The following is a 26764-nucleotide window of genomic DNA, read 5'->3' on the forward strand; positions in this document are numbered from 1 at the left end:
TTATTTTCTATCTGAATCCGTACTACAGTAAGATATTAATTGTTGCAAGGAACAAGGAAATCTGCAACATTCGTCCGCAACGCCCCTGGGATTGCGGGGTAGTTGATTCATGCTGAAAAATTCGAAGGATTCTTGAGGGTCGATGGAATAGGAGCCTCCCTCTTCAGAATAGGAGCTTTCTAAAATAGGATAAGAATCTGAAAAAAAAAATAACAATTTATTAGTTTAAAAAAAATTACGTTAGAATACTAATAATATAACGACAATATAAATTAAAGTAATACAGATCATTTGTAGTACGAGGTCTTATAGAAAAGATTCCGACCTTTTATTCACGAAAACCTGATGGAGATGTAGCAAGTGCGCTTACATTAGTTGAAAAATCAAGCTTGCGCTCAAGGACTCAAGGTTTTGAGCCCTTGTGCACATGCGGGATCTTTTTGTGCCTCTCTATAGCATCAGTCGCTGGCAAACAGCGTTTGAGTTAGGCAGGATGTAGTGTTCTCTCTCTCTCTCTCTCTCTCTTTATTGTTTGTTCAATTGCAAAGAAAACAATGAAAAGACTACGGAGCAACGCTACTCCATCAACTTCTGCGAAAAAATTGGGTGACAGTAAAATGGAAAACATTTGGAAGATGCAGACGGTTTTGACAATGCTCCAGCACTTTCCACGCACTTGATTTCAACTCTTCTTGCTCCTGTAGTTTCATGGCCCCTTACTCTACTGATGTGGTCCCTGTCAGACAAGAGAGGACATTATGGCTGCATTGACAGTCGAAAAAAGCTCCATTCCAAAATAGGTATTGCTTTCCAACGCTGCAGGCATGGAATTTTTTTTTTTTTCGACAAACGGTCGAATACTCTTCTAACAGACCTCGTATGCTGTGGATGCAACAAAATTTAAATGTATTTGAATTGAGCTATCCCACACACATACCTAATGCGTCTTTGAATATGGCTGGAGTAAAACATTTTCGTGTTTATTAATAAGAGTTAATATTACTGCATACGTGCATTTTATGCAGATTCGTTTATTATATTTGAAAAAAAATGTTGATAAGAATGCATTTGTTAATCAACTTCAAGAGAAATTTTCAACTTTGATTGCCTAATCATGTTGAAATTAGTTACAATAGAAAAACTGTGCAACTTTTTGCTATAACTTTAAAAAATACTTTTTTTCTGCAAAAAACCTAACAAAAATTAAAACATTTTCAGGTGTTCATTCAAATTTTCGGTTTTTCTACCATTATTTCGCTTGACAAAGACTTAGGTAGGTGAGCCAAAGGTGGCCAATGTTCCTAATGTAGACCACCCCAAAAAGTAGAGTAATTTTTTTTTTCTATAAGGTGGTAGCGCATTGTAAAACAGGTATTTGCAGTGCAAATATTTGAATTTGAAGACATTTCCTTGATCGGTACATGCTTGATCACATGCAGTGATTCTACTTTTGAGGAGACATAGTTCTAATACACAGCTTGCAGGGACTGATACAGAAAACCATTTTAAGAGAGGTGGGGTCCCATGCTGAAGAATCCCCCCCCCCCCCCCAGCCGCCTATGAACGAACCTACGGTTTTAGGACGAAAAATTTCTGAAAATGCTTGGGGGTCAATAAAAAGTTCTAAATCAGCCAGGAATAAGGCACTTGATTGGGGATAAACGTTGCAAATTAATTCCATACGCAATTAAACGAAGCAGTAGTTCAAGTATTTACTTTCAAAAATATTTAATGAATTGAAAAAAAAAATACTGTTATCGTTTACATTTTATACATAAAGGGTTTGAACACAATATGTACGGATAACATTGTCGACGGTTTAGGGGGGAGGGGGTCATAACCCCCATAACTCTCCTCTTGTATCTGCCTCTGAAGTTAAGAATAAACTTCAATTAATACATGAGTTGCAATTCTTAGAACTTTGAGTTATGATATGTTTTCGGAAAGATTTTTCATTTCTCTCAATCACATTTACTTTAATTTGCTTTAAGGCTTCCTACACCCAAAGTGGTTGTTTGAATCAACTTTTCTTCTTATAAGTCGAACTTTTTCGAGCAGCTGCATCACATCGCTGTTAAAAACGAACCAAGTTGACTCAACTAGTTTACTCGTGTGCAGAGCGAGCGCTTGGCGATGTCCCGATTAGTTGAATCAACTAAGAAGTTATTCAACTCATTAAGTTGAGAATGGTAGAGGCACATGTGCCTGGTGGCATATAAACAACTTTTACTTTGCTAGGAATCATGTAAAAATTTAGAGACTGCTGATTGGTTATCAAGTAAAAACGTAATCCATCTCTTTTATAGCTTGCTTGACTTGCTCTCAATTAATTACACTCGAAAGAAGATCTAGACATTATTCAAAGAAGGAAACTTAAAAACGTTCAAACTTGAACTCAGAATTGCTGAAAAATGAAATTTGTTCAAATGTGTTGGCTGGGGAAGATAAATATGGACGACTCATTTGCAGCAGCTAGCCAATCAGAAGTCCCCAAACTATTGCAAGGTCTCTAGCTGAGTAAAGATTGCTTATATGCTGCCTGGCGTGCTTGACCAATTTATTGTCGTGTGAAGGAGTTCGGCAAACTCCTTTACTTTTCTAAATAGTTACACATTCTGATAAACGCTCGTTAGAAAGTTGGTTCAACTAAGTAGCCTCGTGTGAAGGTGGCTTAGCTGTAATAAACTCAACATATTAAGGTAGGCGAACACCCTCATTTTTTTTCCCTGCAATATTCATTACCCCTTTCTAAAACTTTATACGATTATTAAATATGACATAAATAACACATTTTTACTACTGATTTGTTAAAAAAAAAACAATCTATACATTTTTTTATTAACAAAAAAGTTATATTTTTAGCAAAAAAACTACTATTGCCTTAACACTTCCAGCGCATTCACTTTTTCATAATTTAAAAAAAAAAAAAATGTGTCTATCTCTTTGTTAGATACCAGAGAGAGTGATATGACCCTCCAATTTGCAACTAGTTAATTAAAAACAGGTCTTATGGGTAAATGTTTGAAAAATTCCATTCATGTGAGTTGAGTTAATTTCTTCTAATTTTCTCTATAGATCATCGATTTAAAAAAAAATAAGAATTTGGAAAGAAAAACACTGGGGCTCTATAAATTTTCAAAATTTCAAAATCGATTTTTTTTTCCTACCTTGAAAATGTAAGTCGTGCAAATGGTGATAATAGGCATCTTTTCAATGTAGCAAGTTTACGAAAAAAAAATTTGTAAACTAGTACGATAATTTTCGTTCCTCCACTTAATTATATCTTTTGCTTAATATTACACCTTATTTTGCTATCATTTTGCCCTATTTTCCCAGATCAAGTAAACCTATGACAGCGCAGGATAGAAACAATGTTTATTGTACTATGTTCCTAATAATTTCCTCGTAATGTATTTCTTCCTTTAATTTATTACTCTTCTAGAAGTAAAAGTAGTTTGCCAATACTTTCTTTTCACATTTTACAAGTGAATGCAGTACAAGTTATTTTCTTTTCGTTTTCTTTTTTTGAAAAGTACATAATAAAACCATTATTATAATTTGAATACTAATTTGAATACCTCATAAATCCATAATTTAAGAAAAAAGATTCAAGCTTCTTATCAGCAAGGTCTGTTAATGATAAAAAATCCTGCTCACACTTGTTTGAAAAATATGTCGTGGTGTCTTCTTTCTCTAGATGACTCTTCAGCTTACATTTATCCTACCCTTTCCTAGCCTTTTAGAATAGCACTAACAACACAGAGTGTGGAGGCAACTCCCAAAACGATTGACTGAACAAGAAGCATAAAATTCTAAGAAAAGGTCAATATGAAAGAATGCTGGTATCAAATATTGGTAGTTGAATGTCGACTTATAGGAGTTTCTGCAAATGTGTGTCAAGTTAGAGAGGTTTTCACCCATTGATATTTAGCATTGGGCAAGCCATAAGAAAAATAAATGTCGAATTATCGGGGTAGTCGAGTTACCGAAGTTTCACTGAAAAGCGTTTCCGAAACGAATGAATTATTTATAGTGACCCTGTATAAAGGAATTGCGGCTAATAGCTACATTGAATGACTGTACTACTTTATGTTGAAAGCTAATTAGTTAGTGTGTGACTCAAATGAATAAATCTTACCTGAACTATAAGCGTAAGTTCTTTTACGCATTATTTGATGGCTAGGATCATAATATTCATTCTGGCAAATTGCAGCAAGAGCTTCCACTAGCATTTTCCCACATAACCGTAGACTTCTTTTATGAATGTTGTGCAGTCTTGGCAGTGTATGAGATAGTGTGAAACAATAAAGTAATAGTGCTGCGCACAAAACAAAGCTCTGCAAAGAAGAAAAAAAAACTGATTTTAATTATTTATACAACTTGTGAGCGTTAAAAGACACATATTTCAAAACTAAGAAAATGAAAATGATCACCGTTCATGGTTTTGATTTCGAAAACTGAACTCTTAATAGTAAACTGCATAATTCAAGTCCCTCCCTTCCTCCCTTATAGTTTCGGGAGATAACAAGACATAGCATAAAAGCTTCACTGTTTTAAAAAAGAATCCTGAAATTTTACGGTAAAAGTGACTGGCATCCATGTTGCCAGTAACTTTCTCCGTAAAATCCTATTTCACTGTAAAATTTTACGCTAGAATAAACAAGAGTTCAAAAACGCAAAATGCGAGCAGCAAGTTCGATCTCGGGAACTTCGAATTGGCAGGCGGCTTTGCTGTCCCCCATTAGAGTTAGGAAAGATCGTGTGCGGGAAAGTATGGTCTTATCTGCTTCGCACTGTAAGTCACGTGGAATATCAACTGTGGCTGCAATCGTTTATTTTCAGGTGCAATTTACTGTAAATTGGTTCTGTACCGTGAACACTCTATTTTACAGAAATATTTACCATAAAAGTTTCCTGAATTTTAACAGTGTACGATATTTGTTCATGAATAACTTCGAACCAAATTGAGATAAAACTCTTTCAGAAACGTTTTTACGCTATCCTGTAAAATAGTGATTAATCGACTTACGTCTGTCTGGTTTTGAGGTTTAGAAATGACAATCAAGTCACTATAACGAAAGCTCTAGAAGTGAAATAAAAACTTAAAAAAAAAAAACCCCACCACTTCTTATTCGTTGCATAATGCTTTTCAAATAAGTTGTTTTCCCAAAATGACTGATAAAAGATGGGGTAGTAGATTTCTTTATTTTCTGCACTTCGATAACAGAACCGAAGAAAAGCACTTGTGTCGAAGTGAAAAATATGGTACATATTCACCAAGATCTTAAGTGACGACAAATTTATTTCACAGCTACTTTTCAATCGATACTTGAAAACGCGTTGAGCCGCGTAAACAAAAACATCTTCCCGCAAGATGAAAGACTGGTGATAAGCTATTTACATCTGAATCCAGAAAGCTTTAATTTAACATTCAATTTAAACAAAGTTGTTTATTAAGTTTCTTTCTTCGTACTGAATGTTGTTTTTTCCGTGAGGTATCGCCGTTTCATTAGGAAAAAAATGTGTTTTCTTAAGAAGTTTTTAAAAATTAAGTCTATTTAAGTTTTTTGAGACAGGTTTATCGTTTAATTTTTGTCTGTGGGTTCTTGACAAACATTTTAAAAATTAAATAACTATTGTCAAAAAACAACGTACTGAATGTTGTTTTTTTCCGTGGGGCATCGCCGTTTCATTAGAAAAGAAGTGTTAAGTCTTAAGAATTTTTTTTTTTAATTAAGTCCATCTAAATTTTTTTTAGACAAGTTTATTGTTTAATTTTTTTCTGTGAGTTCTTGACAAACATTTTAAAAATTAAATAACTAATGTCAAAAAACAACGTAATGAATGTTGCTTTTTCCATTGGGTATCGCCGTTTCATTAGAAAAACGTGTTTTCTAAAGATTTTTTTTTAAATTAAGTCTATCTAAATTTTTTGAGATGAGTCTATCATTTAGTTTTGGTCTATGAGTGCTTGACAAATATTTAACAGTTAAATAACTGATGTTTATGTTCCTAAATGCTTCTGTTCATAGTCATAAGATTCGCGTTCTTGAAGGTGTTTTTAATCCATTAGCTGTTTTTTTCTTCTTTTGCAATTTTTTCTTCAGCTAAGTTATAAAAATACATATGGCCAAAAAATGTGGAAGAGTTTAATCATAATCAAATTATGCTCAGTTTTAAAAAGATTTGACATTTTTTGAAAAGTCTAATTTGAACAAAACGAATTCTCGACAATTCAATCAAGTCAAAAAATTACGAAAGTAACAGAACGTTACAATATGTTCTAAATTGCATATTTGTATACAATGAACCATTATACCTAAAATATCTATCCAAAATGATAATGCTAACAGTTCTAAAATGATAACAGTTCAGTTCTGTTATTGTAAAAAATACCGTTACACACGAATTTCAAATTTAGTTGCTTGATGTAACACACTTGCTTGAACGAAGCACACACAATTCACACTTTCTGCTACACGCAATTTTGACTGACATACAAAAGTACATGAATGGTTGTAACTGGCCCAATTGGTGTCCGTTTTTCAAGTATGACTGCTTAAAATAACGGCTGAAGTCGGAATAAACTTTGGGTAAAGAAAATTCACTCTTCAGTGCTACTGGAAAACTGAGAACACGAGAGAAGACAAGAACAGAATGGGGTTGTTTCCATCAGGCAAAAATATTACTTTTAGTCACTAAAGTTAGTAGAATGAGCAAAAAAAAAAAAAAAAAAAAAACATAGAGCGAGGAAAATCTTTTATTTTCAAAACTTTAATTTATTGGTATTATTTTTTTAATATCCGATTTTTCAAGTAAGGCGTGGTCTTTATGCCGTTGCAAATTTCGGAAACGACTCCATTAGTTTCAACAAGGTGTATACTAACGAAACTGACAATCATTAATTCACTGGATAAGTTTAAAGAAGAAGGAACTATTAAGAATGCCAAAGAGAATTATTTCGGATAACGACGACCCTCCACAGCCTCACACGAGAACGAAAAATTACGTAAATGCTCCTTCAGTCTCTCAAAAAATCTGTTCGGCTAGAGTCTCGCTGAGAGAGCTGAGCGTCTATCGTGTTTTGAGTCGTGCCCAATAGAAAAGTTGTATTCCTGGGTTTCTGCCAACTCTTAATGAACATGATCACGGTCGGAATTTTCTGAACACCTCAAGATTTCTATCACTTAAAAAGACTAATACGATGTAGAAAGAGTACTTCCAACAACTTCAAAAATAGCTTCCGAACGGTCATTTCAGAATTATTAAATGATGTAATGAGCTGCGTGCAGTATTGCCTTATTATTTTTCAAAAATAATAATGATAACGAGTAGAAAGCTTGTTTCGTTAACTTTCCCCGAGAATGCAGCGCTGGGCCTTCTTCTTCTTCTTTTTTTTTAATTTTTTTATTTTATTTATTTATTTATTTATTTATTTATTGTAAATGACATGTAAAAAACTTATTTCATTATTTCATTAACTTTTCCGAAAAGTGCAATGCTGGGTCTTTTAGGGTTTTTTTTTTTTTTTTTTTTTTTTGTAAATAACAAGTAGAAAACCCATTTCATTAACTTTCCCGGAAAGTGATGCAGTGCTGTACCTTTTAGTTCTTTTTTTAAATAACAAATAAAAAACTTATTTTATTAACTTTCACGGAAAGTGCAGAGCTGGGTTTTTCAAGTTTCTTCTTTTTTTTTTTTTTTTTTTTTTTTTTTTTGTGAACAACAAGTGTAAAACTTATTTCGTTAACTTTCCCATTTTCTCAGAGAGCAACGAGCTTTGTCTTTTAGTTTTTTTTTTTTTTTCTGAATAACGAGTAGCAAACTTATTTCATTAATTTTCTCGGAGAGTGAAGTGTTGAACTTTCTAGTTATTATTTTATTTTATTTAATTTTTAAAAGTTAAATCTGTGACAAAATTTGTTAAAGAGGCAAAGTTAACCGGCGTGATTCAAAGTTGCCCTGAATAAATAACTTTGAGCCATGCCGGTCAATCAAACCGCTCGCTGAGCAAAACCTATTTTTTTGCACCGAATGGTGTACGTAAAATTTTAAAGCACCCAAATGAAGATCTTGGCAGCTTATCAATTGAAAGCACTGCTGTAATGGCGGTATATTTATTACAATAGGAGTGATTAAGCAATTCAAGTTATATTCCATTAATTTCTCCAGTGTTGCCAACTCACATTTATATGCATAATATATCTTTCCTCTTTTTTTCTTAAAGAAAATATTTTTCCTGACAGTTTGTTAAGGTTTTGGGGGAAGAAATAGAATTATAATCTGGCGACAAAATGCAACAAAAATTAACAACAAAATTAAAAACAATAAAAGTTTCTTAACGTAAAGCAACATGGTGTTGACGAAAACGATATTTTTTGTTTCGACTAATTTAGAAAACTAATTAGTCGCCAATCCCTATTAGAACGATTATAGTGCTTATAACGGAAGAGTACTCCTCTTCCCCCTCCCGAAACATCCATAAAGAAAAAGGTATTTAAAAAATTGAATGAAATATTTTATCGAATTATAAATAACAGCTTCTCCAACAGTTATCTCCAAAAACTAAAAGATATATTAAGTGTTTTGGAAAACGAGGAAGTTTCTATCTTTTCCTTGACCTTTATTCTAGAAAGTGAGATGCTTATTTTGATTGATATTTTTCATCTTTCAAATCTAAGACACTGATATGTAATTATTAAAGTGCTAATTATTTCGCAACAGAAAAATAGTCTGGAGAAGAAGGACAAATATCTAAAGACAGATTCAAGGATTTAGACTGGAAAGAGATAAAACTCCAGTAATCAGTGCGTTTTCTATTCCTGTCTTTAAATCGCAACTGAACTTTCATTTTTCATCTTGGAAGCTTTGGTCTTTCAATAGTTTTAAAGTATTACTTAATAATCTTGGATAATATCGTTACATAGATGGCATAATAAAGTAGAGGAATGTGAGACAAAGTAAAATGTTCAAATGTTCAATTTCCGCAAATTGCAGCGACACCTATCTCACAATATTTGAACGAATTTCTTAAACTTATAGTTGATTCCAGTCAAGAAATGAATAGTTCTAAACATCAAGGAAAACAATAAATAGGTTGTTTTCAAAGTTTATACACAAATATTTTGTGGTTTATCAAAAACAATTTTTGCTATTTTGAATTATAGAATTCAGTATTTGAATAGTTTTTGTTATTATTATTTTAGATATTAATTGAGATCTACGGATTTCTATTGTAGTTCTTATTTAGTTAATATTAAGCACGTTTTGCTTTCAGGTGTTTAATACAATTTGTGTTGCGCATTAGGGGCAAAGAGATATGTTCATTTCGTTTACCTTTCTATCATTCATTTATTAAATCATTCATTCATTTATTAAATCGCTAACATATTCATTCATTAATTAATTCATTTATTCCTTCTCTTAATAATTCTGTCATATTTATTCATTCGTTCACTTATTTTCTTATTCAATCCATGGAGGTAGGATCCATGATTCAATCACTATTTTATTCACTCATTTTTTTTCACATATCAATTAATTTATTTAATTATTGTTTCGCTATTTATTCATTTTTTCATTTATTCGTTAATTTATTCATTACTTTGATGAAAATATTTAAAAACTCAGATAAAAACGAACATTTCGATAGATTTATTCTTTTCCTTTTTTCTGTTTTTCACTTTGCCTTATGCAAAAAAGGCCTAAATTTTCCTCCTTGGGGGGGGGGGATACAAATTTACTGTCACAAATGAATAATAATGTTCCGTTGCGATTTTTTTTATATAAAACACATTGTTCTTCCACTATTCAATGCAATTTTCAAAGCAAATTTCTAATTTTTACGTTCAAAAAAAATAAGTTATCTTAACAATTTCACTTTGTCCCACATTCCTCTACATCAAATATTAAGTAATGGAAGGGGAAAAAAAGAAACAACGTATACACTAGGTCTTACCTCTTTTATACATACATGGTATAAAACGAACTATCTGCAGGCCAGTCCACGGAAAACGGTAATTTTGTCCCGCTGACGTGACGCTTCATACAATTCATTAAAAATAATAATTTAAAAGGATAATAGGCAAAACTTTGTTGTTTAGAAAATCACAAACGCATGTGTGACTTCTGAAGCTAAAAAATTCGTAACTACCTTTTAAATTGACTTTTTTATGAAATATAGGAACCATCACGAGCGGAACAAAATGACCGTTTTCCGTGGAATGCCCATATACATATTTTTTTAACGGTTTAAATTATTATTTCTCAACAAATGAAATATGTTTCCTTTACGTTGGAACCTTAGCTTTCAAAATCCAAAATTTGTCTCGTTATTGCAATATTAATAGAGCCAAAATATTAAGTAATGCATACAGCAAACTACAGAAGTTGACTTCGGATGTACCACGTGATGCATGCAAATAAATTAAATTTTAAGTAACAAAATATATTTTATAAAAATAATGCTGTGTCAGAAGCATCTTTGCGCCAAATGTAAAGATTAAAAAATGTGCTTACCCCTGTTTAGTTAAAATATTAAGATCTATAATAAAATGGTGGTGAAATTATCGAGTCGAACTGTCACCCACATGACGGTGTAATTGGCCTTGCATATGTTGGCCAACCAAATCGTGGGAACTACTCAGCAGACTTCGCTGAAATTTTCAGTTTTATTTCTTTTAGTACTTTGAACCGCGATCGAAAAAAGCTCGATAGGTCCGTAGATTATTTAAATTTTAATCAAATACACGATAAGAACATGCGTCTCAAACATGAGGTTAAAATATCATTGCGCATATTAAGAATAGAACGGGGTTTTCTGCGCAAGATGGAATTTGTTCTGATCCTCTAAAATAATTGGAAAAGGGAGTTATTTGCGCTTTCAGCTGGAATTTTTAACGTTTTCCTTGATTCCAGTCATTCTTTGGAGCTTTGCTAAAATCATCAATATAAACTGAACAAATTGCTTCAGTTTTCACTTTTGTGCCATTCGAATGAGCGAATTTTTCTGCTCCAGATGAAATCCGCCCGATGGTTCAAAGTTTGAAGTTTCTAAATTAATTAAACATGGGATCATGCAGAAGCGTGTTTCAAAGCAATAAAAGTTGGTCTGCGAAAGCTGTGCAATTGTTTCAGTTCGAAAAGTTCAAAGTTACTGTAAACGCGCCACTAATTCGATCAAGCTCATAGGTTGTCCATTTTACCGTCATATGTGATCCAAGCTGTGCTCGATTTGTGACAAATCAGGACATCGCTCAGGTCAGAGAAGCTAATAATTATGAAGAGGAAGTCCCCTGGTGGATCCTTGCTGAATGTGAACTAGCATTGTCGTGGTGACAAATGGCTCCAGAGAATTCTGCCATTGGTGCCAACACATATGACAGAAGTATGACACAAACGATCTGTTTGGCTGTCATACAGCAGTGAATCAATATTAGGGGTGACCATGTTTCGTATACGAGAGCAACCCCCAGGAGTGGCCCGAAGTTAAATTTTTGGGAGGGTGGGAACCTCTATTTAATGAATTGAACTCCAAATTTTGCCGAACCGTCAGACAAAAGTTGCCGAATGATGGTAATTTTGCCGAATTGTCAGCCAAAATTTGCCGAACGATGATAGTTTTGCTTAATCGTCAGACAAAACTTACCAAATGATGATAATTTTGCCGAATCGCCAGACAAAATCGCCGAATGATGATAATTTTGCTGAATCGTCAGGCAAAATTTGCCGAATGATAATAATTTGTCCAAATCGTCAGACAAAACCTGACGGCCCAATGATGATAATTTTTCTGAATCGTCAGACAAAATTTGCCGAATGAAGATAGTTTTGCCAAATCGTCAGACAAAATTTGTCGAATGATAGTAATTTTGAAGAATTGTAAGACAAAATTAGCAGAGCAAGGAAATTTGTGGGAGGCCGCAATGACCTCCCATCGGGGTGCTCCTGAGCACCCCCATAACATCATAGCTGTGAGTGCGGTGTGCCGTTCATTATTTTAATGCAGAAGTTACAAAGAAAACCGTACATCGTTCCCTTTATGGCAAGTTCACAAACGTTTTTAGTTGTTGCCGAGTTTAGTTCCTCCCATTACGAGGGTGTATCTTTTTCGCGATAACCCGTGATCTCATAACGATAAACTTCTACAAAGATATTGAATATCTCGATATAGTACGTCGCTCAGTAATACATTCGGTAACGAAGCTGTTTGAAATCGGATAGTCGTAAAAAAATGCCATAAAAAAGTCTCACAATGCCGTCTTCGGGAGATAACGAGACACTTTGGTAGTTCCTTAATTTCTCCTCTCCCTCCCGAAAAAGTCACTGAACGAGTGTAAACAAAAACAACTTGAGAGGTCAAGGCTTCCCTGGGCGAGAGGCCCGGTCATAAACAAGGTTCGCTCTGAGATGCAGTGAGAAAAATAACACCGAAAGCAAATATTGCTGAAGTTGTGAAGTTTTTAATTTCACTTGATAAACAAGAGGTCATTTCGGAGAAATTCGGAAATGAATATTGTGAAAAGATTTAAATAGGAGCTGGAAAATAAAAGACATGTTACATTAGTGTTTTAAAATCGCTGGCAAGATTAAAGTTGTTGACCATCATGAATACAATTCTCTTCTAGAAATCCATATTCTTACCATATAACACTGTTGTCTGTTTCACTGGTCGGCAAACAAAAATATACCCTTCAAAATCTATCTGATATTATTCTTATTGATTCTTATGTAAAACTAGAAAATCGCCCGTCAAGGTATAACGGGGGAAAATTGCTTCATTTGAACGAAACCTATTTGGAGATATTTTGATAGTTGAAATTTTACCCTAACTCCAGTGGATTAACCCTAAACTCCAGTAGATAGCGTTCATTATTGAACACTTTTTCTTTTCTTTAGTCCCTTAGTCTTACCAGTAAAACAGTTAAGTTATCGGATTCAGTTCAACTTTGTCACAATAAAGCCTTTCCCTGCACTGTAACAAATTTCGGAAACGTTTCTGGATATATCGGAAACGTTTCCGAAATAGTAGGAATCCTTCATCCAATAGCGAACTCCTCAATATTCAGAAAGCTTTTTGTTATTTCAAGAAAACTAGAAGCGGAAGTGATGACGCAACGCTTCGAAACCTATTTCATCCTTCCAACACAGGCGCCAATGAGTCGGAAATAACGAGAACTTCTTTTTTTCTTATCTATGGTTGCTGAAGTCAGCAACTGTTTAGCATTGGATTGCTTGTTATTTCATGTCCAGAGAGTAGTAAAATATGTCGAAACTAATTTTACGCCGTTGCATTTTGGACTGCCCTTGCTTTTTTAGACGATGTACGCAGCTATTAAGTTAGTTAATAACCATTTGCTTCTTTACAATTTCCAATGCGACCATAATTAGAGATATATTGTGTGTTCAAGCTTGAATAGTTTCAACACCCGTGTTTATACTTAATGAAACGAAACCCTTTGGATTACTTATTCAGTTGTAATGGAGGTACTTAGATTTTCTTCCGCTCATGTTCACTTGTAAGTATTAATGAATATTTTAAAACATGTTGTTATATACATTTATATTTTTGTTGATTTGCATTTGATGAGGCTCCAATTGTAACTGTTTTTGGGTTTATCGAATTAATTTAAAGTTATCCTACATACCTATGTGCGCGTGTACTATTTGTTGTAACAAACTGAAACTGATTAATTACGCAAAAGAAATAAGGTTTATATTTGAGAAGCAATCACAGAAAAGTTATTTCGAAATACTTGGATGTACATACATTTTGGTTCAAAAAGAAAAAAAAATCAATTCATCAGAAATATGGTAATGCAAATATTTTCTAGTATTGTAATATGCTTCACAAAAAATGTGCCGGTATAATTTATCTTTTTTTATTATAATTTATTCATTCATTTAAAAATATTTATACCATTAGAAAATGACCATGTTATCTATTAGTAAGAACATAGTTATGCAATTAATTCATCTGCTTATTCATTTTGTTAAATGTGGTTAACAATAAAAAAATTCCTTGACATTAGTTGTTCCGAAAATAACATTTCCTTCGTGGATATACTAGTTTAATGTAGGACAGTCAGGAGGAATGAGTCAGTGGCAAAAATGGAACAGCTGCATTTACATGCCGAAATAAAAAGTAATATTATTTCATGTCATCGTTTTAAAAGTGATCAGTTTTTAAATACTATGTTATTAATATGCAATGCACATATGGTGAGAAGACGAGGGGCGTTCACCACGCAGACTGTGCCATTGACATTTTCAAGGGGTTGCTTTTTTTAAGGGGGGGCGCTTTATATCATTTTATGGGTGCACCATCACTCTTATGGAGTGGGGGGGGGGCGGACTTTCGTATATATGAAATGGAATAATCATGTAATAGAGTTCAATGTTTTAATAAATAAAATATATAATGCGTTTTGCGCACACTGTAAAAATAAAATCAGTAACCTATTTTGAATAAGTATTTATATTTGTGATGAGATGGAAAAGGGCAAGAACAGAAGAATCAACCCGAATGGTTCCAGCAGGGGGACTTGGTGTCATATTTAAATTCATCAATTTCTCTGTTGGTACTTTTCGGTAAACTTTGTTCGTCAGAGAAATTGACTTGAGGTGAACGAATTCCGGAACGCGAAGGGTAGGTAAGTCCTGTCAAATTTTATCCGAAGATAAAAGCTATCAAGTTTGATACAAGATATGTTTTTAAGTTCTGCATTAAAATTACAATATGTTGATAGTTTTGTATTGAAAATATTGAGAGATAAACTGAAGTTTAAGATTGTTTAACAAACAATCCCACTTTTCAAAAGGTACCCCCACTCCAATTCCCCGACGATTTTGTGATTAGGAATGAAACTACTAGGTTATTTCATAATTTTTCAAAAATTTATAACTGTGCATATGTTATGCTGTTAACCATGCTATTTGTCATTAGAAATTCAAAAAAAAAAAAAAAATCCACGAATGATTCTAAAATTGCTTGTTTCATTGCTCTTAGATATGAAAGAATTGAAACTGATACGGCATGCAATACTATAGTAAAGAATTATTTTTTAGAAAAAATCACGGAAAAAGGATTCCGAAATTCTCAGAAACGTTTTTGAAAATTGTTTGGAAAATTCCGAAATACTCGGAAACATTTTCGAAACTTTCATGAACCACAGCTGCACAGAATACTCAGAAACATTTCTGGAAATTACGGAAAGAGGATTCCGAAATACTCAGAAACGTTTCTGGAAATTATAGAAAGAGGATTCCGAAATACTCAGACACGTTTCTGGACATTACAGAAAGAGGATTCCGAGATACTCAGACACGTTTCCGGACATTACAGAAAGAGAATTCCGAAATAATCAGAAACGTTTTTGAAAATTTCATGAACCGCAGCTGCACGATATACTCAGAAACGTTTCCGAATTTTTTTTACAGTGTGGATGTTAAACATTACTAAAACATTTTTTCAAATTATCATGCAGTGGTGCGAGTTTCATTATTGATGACGTCAGGAGCGTTACTTGATCATTGGCTTGATCGTTACTTCATCATTATTTATATGAGGATGACCTTCGGATCGAAATATGTGACCATCGTTTTTCCCACCACTCTAGTTTTTGTAAGTGGCGCTTCTCAATTTTGTTCAGTTTCCGAAAGTTTCATAGTCATTACTTTAATTTGCAAGGGAAAGCAGCATTGTATTAACCATTAGGAAACTTCTGAAGGGCTAGAGATTCAGTAATCAGGGGTGAAAAATGTTTGCACATCTTTATATTCTTTCTTTTCACTTATAATTGCATATTATGAACAGTTGCCGGCCGCAAAAAACAAGCATAAAGAACAAAAAACACGGAATACAAAAGGGAAAAAAAGTTAAGAACATTTTAAAGAGCAAATTATCTTAGCGTGAACGAGTAAATAACCAAATTATCATAACGTGGATTTGTTACATGGGCGAGCAAATTAACATAGCAAATTTGCAAGAAAGTCATCATCCATTATTCGTAAATATACAAGAGAACCAAATGACATTTTAATTTTCTACAACGGACAAAGCCTTGCGGGTACCGCTAGTAAAAAAATATATCTGATTGTAGGACGAAAAACGAATCCGTAAGAAGAAAGTAGTAAAGAAACTGCATGAAAAGGGAAAAGCGCTTTGTTTTCGGAAATCACGAAGCCGAACCAAGTGCAAAATATCACATGAACATCCTCAGGGCAGTTGAGAGCCCTTTCAGTTTGGTCGCTCAAACTCATAAAACATATACTACTCCGATTCCGATCCCAAGGCTCGAGGCCCCTAGTTTCCAACTAGGCAGACATGTCCTCTCGTCAGCCCTGAACGTCATGTTTCCGTAAAAATAATTTGGGGTACTCACCCCCTCCCCCTGAGCAAGGGCGCACCCCTTAAATAGAGGGGGAAGTTATTAATTATAATAATTAATTATCTCTCCTTCCCCCAAAAAATAAAAAAAAATTCCCCCTTCCAACAAGCCTCCTAAAACTGTTAATGTCGCAATCTGCACCATACCCCCATCTCCTTTAGGTGAGCACCCATGAGTAAAGAAACTATAGAACTTAAGAAGAAAATTATTTATCAAACTTCATAACATTATTATAATTAACTTATAGTAATTTTAACCATCTAGGTTTTAACTTTGCAACACTTCCTGTTTAAAGGTTTCGAACAAAACTGTAGAAAGCCCAATGCTACTCAGCAGCTAATCTTTTTTGTTTATTTTTTCTACAAAATAAGTTGGCACAAAATAGCATACACATAGTAATTGTATCAACCTTGATTCTAAGTACTCTAAAATGACTTCTTAGAAGCTATTTAAGACTGGAATACCTCATACACTCAAATCTAAGAATATAACATACAGGAATAAAATAATATCCCGGATTTAAAAATTTATATTTCATAAACTATTACACTTAACACTATAAATGACACACAAAAATAGAGATAATATTTTTTTAAACCAATGTAACTATTACTTGAGCATGAACGTCCCGCACTAGCGCAGTCAGAAGTTCCTTCGAGGGGGGGGGGGGGTTCACAATAGTCCTTACACGTGAATTAACTACTGTATTAGGATAGGCAACAGTGTTAAAACCAAGACCTCTGGGGGACGTTTTTATCCCCTCCCCCTCCTCCCCAACCCCCACGTCGCTGCGCCTCTGACGTTCCGCAGCGCTGAATTGGCCGTGCAGGTGATGATGATTTACCCCTTATGCGTTGGTCAGCCAGATACCTAAACCTAACCCCGTGTGAATTTTTTATAAAGTTTCGTCAAAGACTGTGTTGCCACCACCATTGCCTACACCACCACCTCACTAGTTCTTTTTATTAGTGTGTTCTGTAATATTTAAAGTTAGCTTTAGGTAATTAGTGAGTATGTGTATTGTGAGTATTTATAATAGTGAGTATAAACAATTTTTTACCTCCTTTTTTAAAAAGTTAAGAAATGGTGTGAACCTTGTGAAAAGTATGCCAAAAAGACTTAAAATGCTCATCAAGAACAAAGGAATGCATACTAAATATTACATAATTATTTCACTGTTCGTTAATGTGTCTATAGTTATGTAATCAATAAAGAATTTGCTTTTGAAACAGTCTTAGTCTAATAATTTGGCCAGCACTGTAATTCTAAATAATATAAAGAGTTCGATCTTCCACACGACTTTAGGAATTAATGAAAACGAGAAGGAAAAAAATAGGAAACTGTGTCTTAGAATTGAATAAAATTACTTCAAACATGAAAACTAAAGGTTTTTCAGATATTTCCGAATATTTTCCGATAATGGGTCCAAAGAAGGGATATTAGACTGAAATACTATGATTACGAAAAACAGTTCATAACTGAATGCTTAAGGCACGAGCTTGCACTTTCGCAAAAGTTAATGAAGTTATTTCTGGTTCGGAGAAAAACTATGATTTTTAATTGGCAATTCAGAGAAAAAGGTTTTTAAAATGAAAACAACAAGTTCTTCATTAGTGTTATCAGCTTAAGATATTTCTGGATTTCAGAATTACAACTCGTTTAGGTAATTGGGAGTTTATTCTTGCTTAAGAAGAAAATGGGGACTTTTTGATCTTCGGATTAAAATTTCAAGGCTTGGAACCTTAGTTCACGTTTTTTATTTGTGTGTTGAAAGAAATTTCTGAATTCATGCAGATCTAAAAACATTATAACCAAATAAAGTTTTTAAAAAAACCTAGAACTATTAGAATTTCAACCAAGAAAGTAATATTGGTGTGAAGTTATTGGATATTATCTAATCACTTCACACCAATCACCTTTCATCGCAAAATGCGATGTAGTTCTGATTTTTTGATATGTTGTTTGGGTCAGTTAGGGTAGTGAAAATCTTATTTTGTAGTTTTCAAAAACCTGCGCTCGCTGCGTAATTCGCGAAAAACTGCGAATTTTTCGGACCTTTTTTAGATTTTCCTTTATAACTCCTAAACTATCCAACTTTTGATACTAAATGTAAATACCCGTTTTAAAGCACATTAAATTTTGAACAATTTAAGCTCAAATGATGTTCTGTACGTTTAGGAGATATCGTACTTCAAACATTCGCCATTTTTGGCCAAATATAAAAAAAATATGCTTTGATCACATTCTACGCCAAATATGGACATGAATTCCCATTCTAATTGAAAAAATGGATATACTGTTACAGTACGTTTAATTGGCTTTCATTTAAGCCAAAAACGAAGTCCGTAGATTCAATAGTTTTTTTATAATCGCAAAACAAACAAATAATCGGAAAATTCGATTTTTGAAGAAATGAGACAAAACACTTTTCAAGACAATATGGAAGATCCTGTTCTAAAAAAGGGGCAAAGAATGATATAATAAGACTCTAATGAGTCTTTATATAAGTTATGTATGCTGGCAAAAGAGGGCAGTTATAAAAAAAAATAAATAGGCCAATAGATGACAGTCCTATGCAGGTAACACAAACATTCCTTCCTTGATTTTTCGGCCGTATTTCGTTTTTCGACTGGAAAGTTATCAACCGAGTTTGAGTTTTAGTAGATAATATTTTTGAACAAAAGATTTTCGGTACAAAACACTTCCCGTTACAGTAAGAGAGATATGGACAAAAGAAAAAAACAGAATGATTTCAAAAGGGTGAAACTATTTACATGCTAGTTTTAGCATTGAAACATATCTTAAACATTAAGTACACTTAATGTCTTGATTGTATTCTGTCTTTGATGGATACGCTCGTACTCCGAAACTGAAAAAAGGTAGGATAGGTAGATTTTTTTTTTTTTTTTTCATTTTCTTATTTTTATTTTTATTCATTTTATTTTTTTGATGAATTTTCGACCGTGTTTCACTTTTCAACTGGAAAGTTATCTATCGAGTTTTATTTTGGATGGAGAATAGTTTTGGTATCAGACAAATTTGTAATGATTTTAATTATCCTAAGAGGGACGAGCAGAGAAACAAAGAATGGATGAAAATGAAAATTTACTCATTCTTTTTGCAAAAGCAAATGAAACTGTCCAGGTTCATCATATCAAACGTAAAGCTTCAGACACCTAGAATGAAAAATATACCCTCTGTACATTTTAAGTGCAATATTGTCGAATGTTTATACTTATTGAAAAATCATTCAAGCAGAAAGTATGGAAAATAGGGATGCACCTAGAAACATTAACCAAAATGTTTCCACTTTTTCACTTGGCAGGTCTCGATTTCTACGCAAAAAAATGCTCTCCTATATTTACATGAGACGTGAAAAGCGGAATGAATTCAAGGGATTTTTATTAACACTGGAAGAAACTTTCCGGTTTAGCGAATCAATAAATTTTTGCCTAGTTTGTGAGCATACTTGTGTAATGAATGAACTGGTTCTAATGAAACTAAAGGAGAGTCTGAAAGAACTAATCCATAGTTGTAACATATTAAATATTTCAGCTGTGGGCTTTTCCGTTGAGTTTAATGAATTATGTTTATGTTAAATTTTATTGGAGAACTGGAATGACTCAGGGAGGTTTTTACTGTCTTCGGATACATCAGAACGACTGCGCGCTAGCGCAATGTGAATATATTTGACTTCTCAACATCAGAGTTCTCCAGAGGAAACACTTTTCCAAATCGTGTAATAAACGACACCTCATGACGAGTTGCTCCCTAGGTTGGACTTGAGGGCATTGAAAATAAAAACAACTAGAGAAACTCATTGAAACATTATCCGAACCGCCTGAAAAAAAGTACGTCTCAACAGATTGTAAATCGATGATGAAGAGGATGTGGATCTACTTTTTTTCCCCCCGCTGTTTTTGTCTCAAACATTCAAAATATTATATTCCAGAAAAGTGCCAAAGTTCAGTTAATTTATTCAGTTTTATACCTTTTTTTTCAACCGAGGAAAAATGGAATAACTCTTAGATTCATACCTTTCCTCCCGCTGTTAGTGGATGTTCTACCACATCTTCCCATGTCTGGCTAAGAAATGCAAAGCTGCGCTATTTTTCAAACGAACTGGTATAAAGTTGACCAGGCCACCATAGCTTTCCTTCCTGAAGTGAGTCCCGAAACTTTAGCAGAAGCTGTAAAGTTGGAGCTGGTTGCTCAGTATGGAAATGAGGCACCTCCCGATATTCTGCGACAGTATTCAGTTCCACCCGTTCCTCAAAGCAGCATGTAATGCAACTGTGAACTTCCTTTGCTAGTCTTCAACCAAAAGGGTAGCTTCATTCCATTCGTAACACAGGTACCGACAAGTAAACAAATGGTTGGCAGAGAAGAAGGATGCCTCAGATCGGGGAGTTGGTTGAAGACCGACCTAAATTTTGAGATTGGTCCGTCACCAATCACTACATTAGCCTCACTCGTCCTTTTTAGATTTTTCTCATTTTAGTGCAAGAAGGGATATATGGGAGCATGCTGTTGTTGCAGAACTGATCTTAGCTGCTCAGCTTTGTGCAATCTGCCCTTTGAAAAGACTGCTCACAACATCTTTGTATTCTAATGGACAAAAAAAAAAAAAAAAAGAACAAGAAAAGAACAAGAATAAAATGAAAAAAAATCGACCTAGCCCTTTTTTTTTTCTTCAGTTCCAGAGTACGATCGTATCCATCAAAGACACAATACAATCAAGACATTAAGTGTACTTAATTTTTAAGATATGTTTTAATGATAAAACTAACATGTAAATAGTTTCACCTTTTTGAAATGATTCTGTTTTTTTTTTCCTTTCTTTCTTTTGTCCATATCTCTCTTATTCTAATGGGAAGTGTTTTGTTCTGAAAATCTTTTGTTCAAGAATACTATCTACTCAAAATAAAACTCGGTTGATAACTTTCCAGTCGAAAAACGAAATAGAGCCGAAAACTCATCAATATGAAAGGCATAAATAAGTAGGGGAAGGAATGTTTGCGTTACCTTCATATCACTGTCATCTATAGGCCTATTTAATTTTTTTATAAGCGCCCTGTTTTGCCAGCACACATAACTTATATAAATACTCATTAGAGTCTTATTATATCATTCTTTGCACCATTTTAAGAACAGGATCTTCCATATTGTCTTGAAAAGTGTTTTGTCTCATTTCTTCAAAAATTGAATTTTCCGATTATTTGTTTGTTTTGCGATTGTAAAAGAACTATTGAATCTACAGACTTGACTTTTGGCTTAAATGAAAGCCAATTAAACCTACTGTAACAATATATCCATTTTTTCAATTAGAGTGGGAATTCATGTTCATATTTGGCGTGGAATATGATCGAAGCATAATTTTTTATTTTTCGCAAAAAATGGTCAATGTTCGAAGTACAATATTTCCTAAACTATTGGTCGTAAAGAACATCATTTGAGCTTAAATTGTTCAAAATTTAATGTGCTTTAAAACGGGTGCACACATTTAGCATCAAAAGTTGGATAGTTTAGGAGTTATAAAGGAAAAACTAAAAAACGTCCGAAAATTTCGCAGTTTTTCGCAAATTACGCAGTGAGCACAGCTTTTTGGAAACTGCAAACTTAGATTTTCATAACCCTAACTGACCCAAACAACATATTAAAAAATCAGAAATACATCACATTTTGCGATTTTAATGTCTAATATGACTGGACTAGTAGCAAATTTCGAACATTCAAATACCGCTAAATTTTATATGAATGATTGAAACCAAAGGTTAATGTTTGGTATAAGGGTCGAATTTTTGTCCTTTATTTATGTCGTCTCGAACAACTTGAAAAAAGTTGTAAACAGTTAAACCGTACACTGTTAAAAATTTTCCGAAAAATTAACGGCAAAAGTTACTGGCGTCCATGTTGTCAGTAACTTTTACCGTAAAATCCTCTATTGCTGTAAAAATTTACGGTAGAAAAAAAGAGAACGATGCAGCTAGTTACGCTGGGTAAAAAAGATCAAGGTGCAAGTAGTTGGCTCGGAACTTGTGCCGTCAGATATGTACCAGGCTTCGCTATCCCCACCGCCAAATGGGAAGCGTGATGTGAGTAAAGATAATAGAATATACACCTCGCCCCGGAGGTCACGTCGTGTACAAATTGGCGCTGCAATCGCTTACTTTTTCCCGGTACATTTTACTGTAAAAAAATCCGTTACTGAAAAAACTCCATGTTGCAGTAAATTTACTTAAAAGCTTTCCTGATTTTTTAACAGTAGCGCACAGTTAAGGCGCGAGAAGAAATTTAGAACTGGGAGTACTACTGTACCGAGAGTCTGGTTGTGTTCGATGAGCGACCGGTAGCTCACCGGTCGGTTGATCACATGACAAATAATGACATCGTCTCTAATGCTTTAGCTGAAGTTTAGCTTAGGCTGACATCATTTGCTGTCACGTGATTAACCGACCGGTCGCTACTGGTCGCGCTGGTCGAACGCAAGCTATAAGAATTTAAATTGAGAAGATGAGGGTTCCAGCTGCTCCCTCATGGAAAGTTCAGAAATATGAAGTCTAAAAACAGAATCTTTAAATAATCTAAGACAGAGGTTACCAAAGTGGGTGCTCCGACACCCTGGGGTTCCTCAAGCTGGGATAAGGGGTGCCGTGAAGTATTCAGTGTCAAATCATTGTTTTAAAAAAAATGTTCATCTAAATGTCAACCAGTTTCATGTATTTTAATTTTTACTCCAAAAAAAAAATGAAATAGTGGCGCCGTACCATAGAAAGAGGCTTAAGGGAGTCGGTACCCTGTATAAGCGTATGTAAAATTACTAAACTTTATTTACCTTCTTCTCAAAGAGTTTTAATGATAGAAAAATACAATTTTCAGAGTTAAAAAGAAATATCTATAAGAATCTACGTAAATGACATTTTACGGTAATTCTTTTTATTTCACTACCATTTTAAAATATTACTTTTAATGAAGTATATCAGGCGTTACGTGCGGGACAAAATGGCCGTTTTCCGTGGAGTGACCCATGAGTTTTTTAATTGACGTTTAGAGAAGCTCGCGTTTGAAAGTAAAATTGTATGTACACTTTAATGCATTTCTGCCCCATTAATATTTAAATTCAGTTTCTTGTAATCTACATAGAAACATGAAGTTTGTCGCTTGAGAGCTCTTTATTTCAATATTTGGAATATATAAAAACTGAAAAAAGAAATTTAAAGTTTTAGGGTACCAACATCCCATAAAAGGCATATTTTTCATCAAAAAACTAATGAGTGGGAATTACAAACTTGTTTTCTTTTTTCGCAAAATCGTATAAAATGCTAATTTGATTTAACTATCACGTCACATAGATAAATGATTACACTGTTAAAACTGCGGGTTGCGCATGGCACCTATAAATATTAAACGTTGTAGCAACAGCGGTGTCCCTTAAGGGTGATATTTGGCTCTCGGTGACACCCTTAAGGATACGAGAGGGAACCAAATGACACCTTTAGAGGTGCCACAGGGTGCCATACGGAACCTGATGGCACCTTTAAGGGTCACATAAGGAGTCAATTGGCACCTTTACAAGGGTGCCGCTGGTGCTACAATATTTCACTTTAAAAGGTGCCGTATGCAACCCGCAGTTTTAACAGTGTAGGGCGCTCTGAGAAAATTCAAATTCTTCTAAGGATGTCTCGTCTTGGAAAAGTTTACGAACCCTTGGTCTACGGTATGAAATATATAAATCTTAAGTACAAAAATTTTATCAGCTGTAATTCTAGGATTAAGCTTGCATAAATAATCATGCAAATATACCTAATGCTTTCATAATGTTGCTGGTAAAAACTACAAAAGCAATTATGTTTATGAACAATATATTATGGAACGCTAGTCCGCACTTCCTTTCATGTTTTTTTTTATTATTATTGCCACGGTACCTCTGGTTGTTTCTTTGATGCAAGCCTATGATGATATACTTCACTCATTCCTTAAAAGAAGCGGTGATGGATGTAATTTATTATATTCCGGTTTTTTAACCTGAATTTTTGATTAAATATTGCCCTCAATATTCACTACACCCTTTAATATAGCGTTATTTATTTATTTATTTATTTTACGATTATGAACTTAATTATTGCAAATAAGTTTTCTGGACTGAATGCAAATTGCGATAGATTTCTTAAATTCTTAAATGCCAATTCCACAATTCCTTTGAAGGAAAAAATGTTCTAGAAGAAAAGATTAAATATTAATTTCAAAAAACTAAAACTTAAGCACACCACTGTTTTTGTCAACAATATGTCGGTTGAAACCAAATATAATGATAATAACAAAACTGGAACTAATTCATTTTATGCTGAAAACTTTTAATTATTCTTTTCTCAAATTTGAAAAAAATTGACAGCATTAAATCATTGCGTAAAAAAATATGCACTTCATTGTTATAAATAACGATAAAATCAACTAAAAAGAAAAAATATATATATGTATGATCCAACAAAAGATTATAGCAACTGCAATTAAAGAGAATAAACTACAAAATAAAATTGATTTAGCATTGCATTGATATTAATCTGTAGTAAACATAAAGGAAAATCTTTCATTTTTAATCATTTAAAAACGTGTTTCAAATGAACAGAATGGAAACAAGCTTAGATATTCAAAGTAAATGATTCAACAGAAAAAAAAACATCTCTATCTAAAATTAAAAACCAGCTACATTTCTTTCAAGACAAAACAATTTTTTTACTTCATACAAATTTCTAACAATTAAACTATTTTGTAACATTCAGCATTAGTTAAGAGAGTTATTGAGTTGTTAAGCTCTTTAAAATAATATTAAATTTGTAAACATTTTCCTACAAGGCGGTCACTACCCAGAATGGAGGGTCTGACGAAATAATCTCGGACAACTAACCCTTTGATTAGAAGACATTTTTTTGTCTGCAATATATTTTAATTGAAAAGTATTCAATATTACAATTCAACAACAATGTGCCATAAATTTAAACTTCTTTCGCATAAAAAATAAATCCGCTTCAGGCAAAAATATACGAATATCAAAAAACGACAAAAATATATCCCAAGCAGGAAGAAAATAAAAGCGCCGCACAACTTGGATTTTAAAATGGAAAAGGACAAAATATTTAAACTTAAATCTTTTTGCTAAATTTATTAGAAGTACAAAAATTTTTCCCAATAGTTCTGAAAAAAAATAATGAAATCATTTCGAAACATAGTATACAACTTTTTCGCAATAGTTGCAAAAAAATAATAAAATCATTTCGAAACACAACTTGTTCGTAATAGTTGTAAAAAAATAATAAAATCATGTCGAAACACAACTTTTACGCAATAGTTGTAACAAAATTAATAAAACTATTTCGAAACATAGTATATCACTTTTCGCAATAGTTGTAAAAAAAATTAATAAAACCATTTCGAAACATAATATACCACTTTTCGCAATAGTCGTAAAAAAAATTAATAAAATCATTTCGAAACATAGTATACAACTTTTTCGCAATAGTTGCAAAAAAATTAATAAAATCATTTCGAAACATAGTATACAACTTTTTCCCAATAGTTGTAAAATATTAATAAAATCATTTCGAACCATAGTATACAACTTTTTCGCAATAGTTGTAAAATATTAATAAAATCATTTCATACCGTAGTATACAACTTTTTCGCAATAGTTGTAAAAAAAATTAATAAAATCATTTCGAAACATAGTATACAACTTTTTCGCAATAGTTGTAAAATATTAATGAAATCATTTTGAACCATAGTATACAACTTTTTCGCAATAGTTGTAAAATATTAGTAAAATCATTTCGAAACATAGTATACAACTTTTTAGCTATAGTTGTAAAAAAAATTAATAAAATCATTTCGAAACATAGTATACAACTTTTTCGCAATAGTTGTAAAATATTAATGAAATCATTTCGAACCATAGTATACAACTTTTTCGCAATAGTTGTAAAATATTAATAAAATCATTTCGAAACATAGTATACAACTTTTTAGCTATAGTTGTAAAAAAAAAATTAATAAAATCATTTCGAAACATAGTATACAACTTTTTCGCAATACTTGTAAAAAATTAATAAAATAATTTCGAACCACAGTATACAACTTTTTCACGATAGTTGTAAAAAAAATTAATAAAATCATTACGAAACATAGCATATTACTCACTTTAAATGCCATGGTGAGAAAATTTGAAATTTAGGCACGCTACAAAACAGCAACGATGTATTTGGCTCGGTGGTTTGGTTACAAATGTCGCTAGCACGAGAGCGCGAAGCGATTTTAAGTTGCGAGGGCTGCAGTGTTTATATACCAGTGCAGGGAGAAAGGCTGTCTATCAATTCGCCGTGCGC

The 26764-nt window shown here is 33.2% G+C and overlaps 1 protein-coding gene across 1 annotated transcript; it reads right to left on the reverse strand.

The window, feature by feature from the left end:
- On the reverse strand, positions 1-26674 carry LOC129226931 (bombyxin G-1-like). Its single transcript, XM_054861560.1, has 3 exons — positions 26580-26674; positions 4139-4337; positions 1-197 (listed from the first exon to the last, which is right to left on the reverse strand). The coding sequence occupies exons 1-3, from the start codon at positions 26589-26591 to the stop codon at positions 1-3; spliced, it is 408 nt and encodes a 135-aa protein (XP_054717535.1). The 5' UTR covers positions 26592-26674.
- Between the last annotated feature and the right edge of the window lie 90 nt (positions 26675-26764).

The sequence above is a fragment of the Uloborus diversus genome, chromosome 7 (assembly GCF_026930045.1).
Source record: "Uloborus diversus isolate 005 chromosome 7, Udiv.v.3.1, whole genome shotgun sequence".
NCBI lineage: Eukaryota > Metazoa > Arthropoda > Arachnida > Araneae > Uloboridae > Uloborus > Uloborus diversus.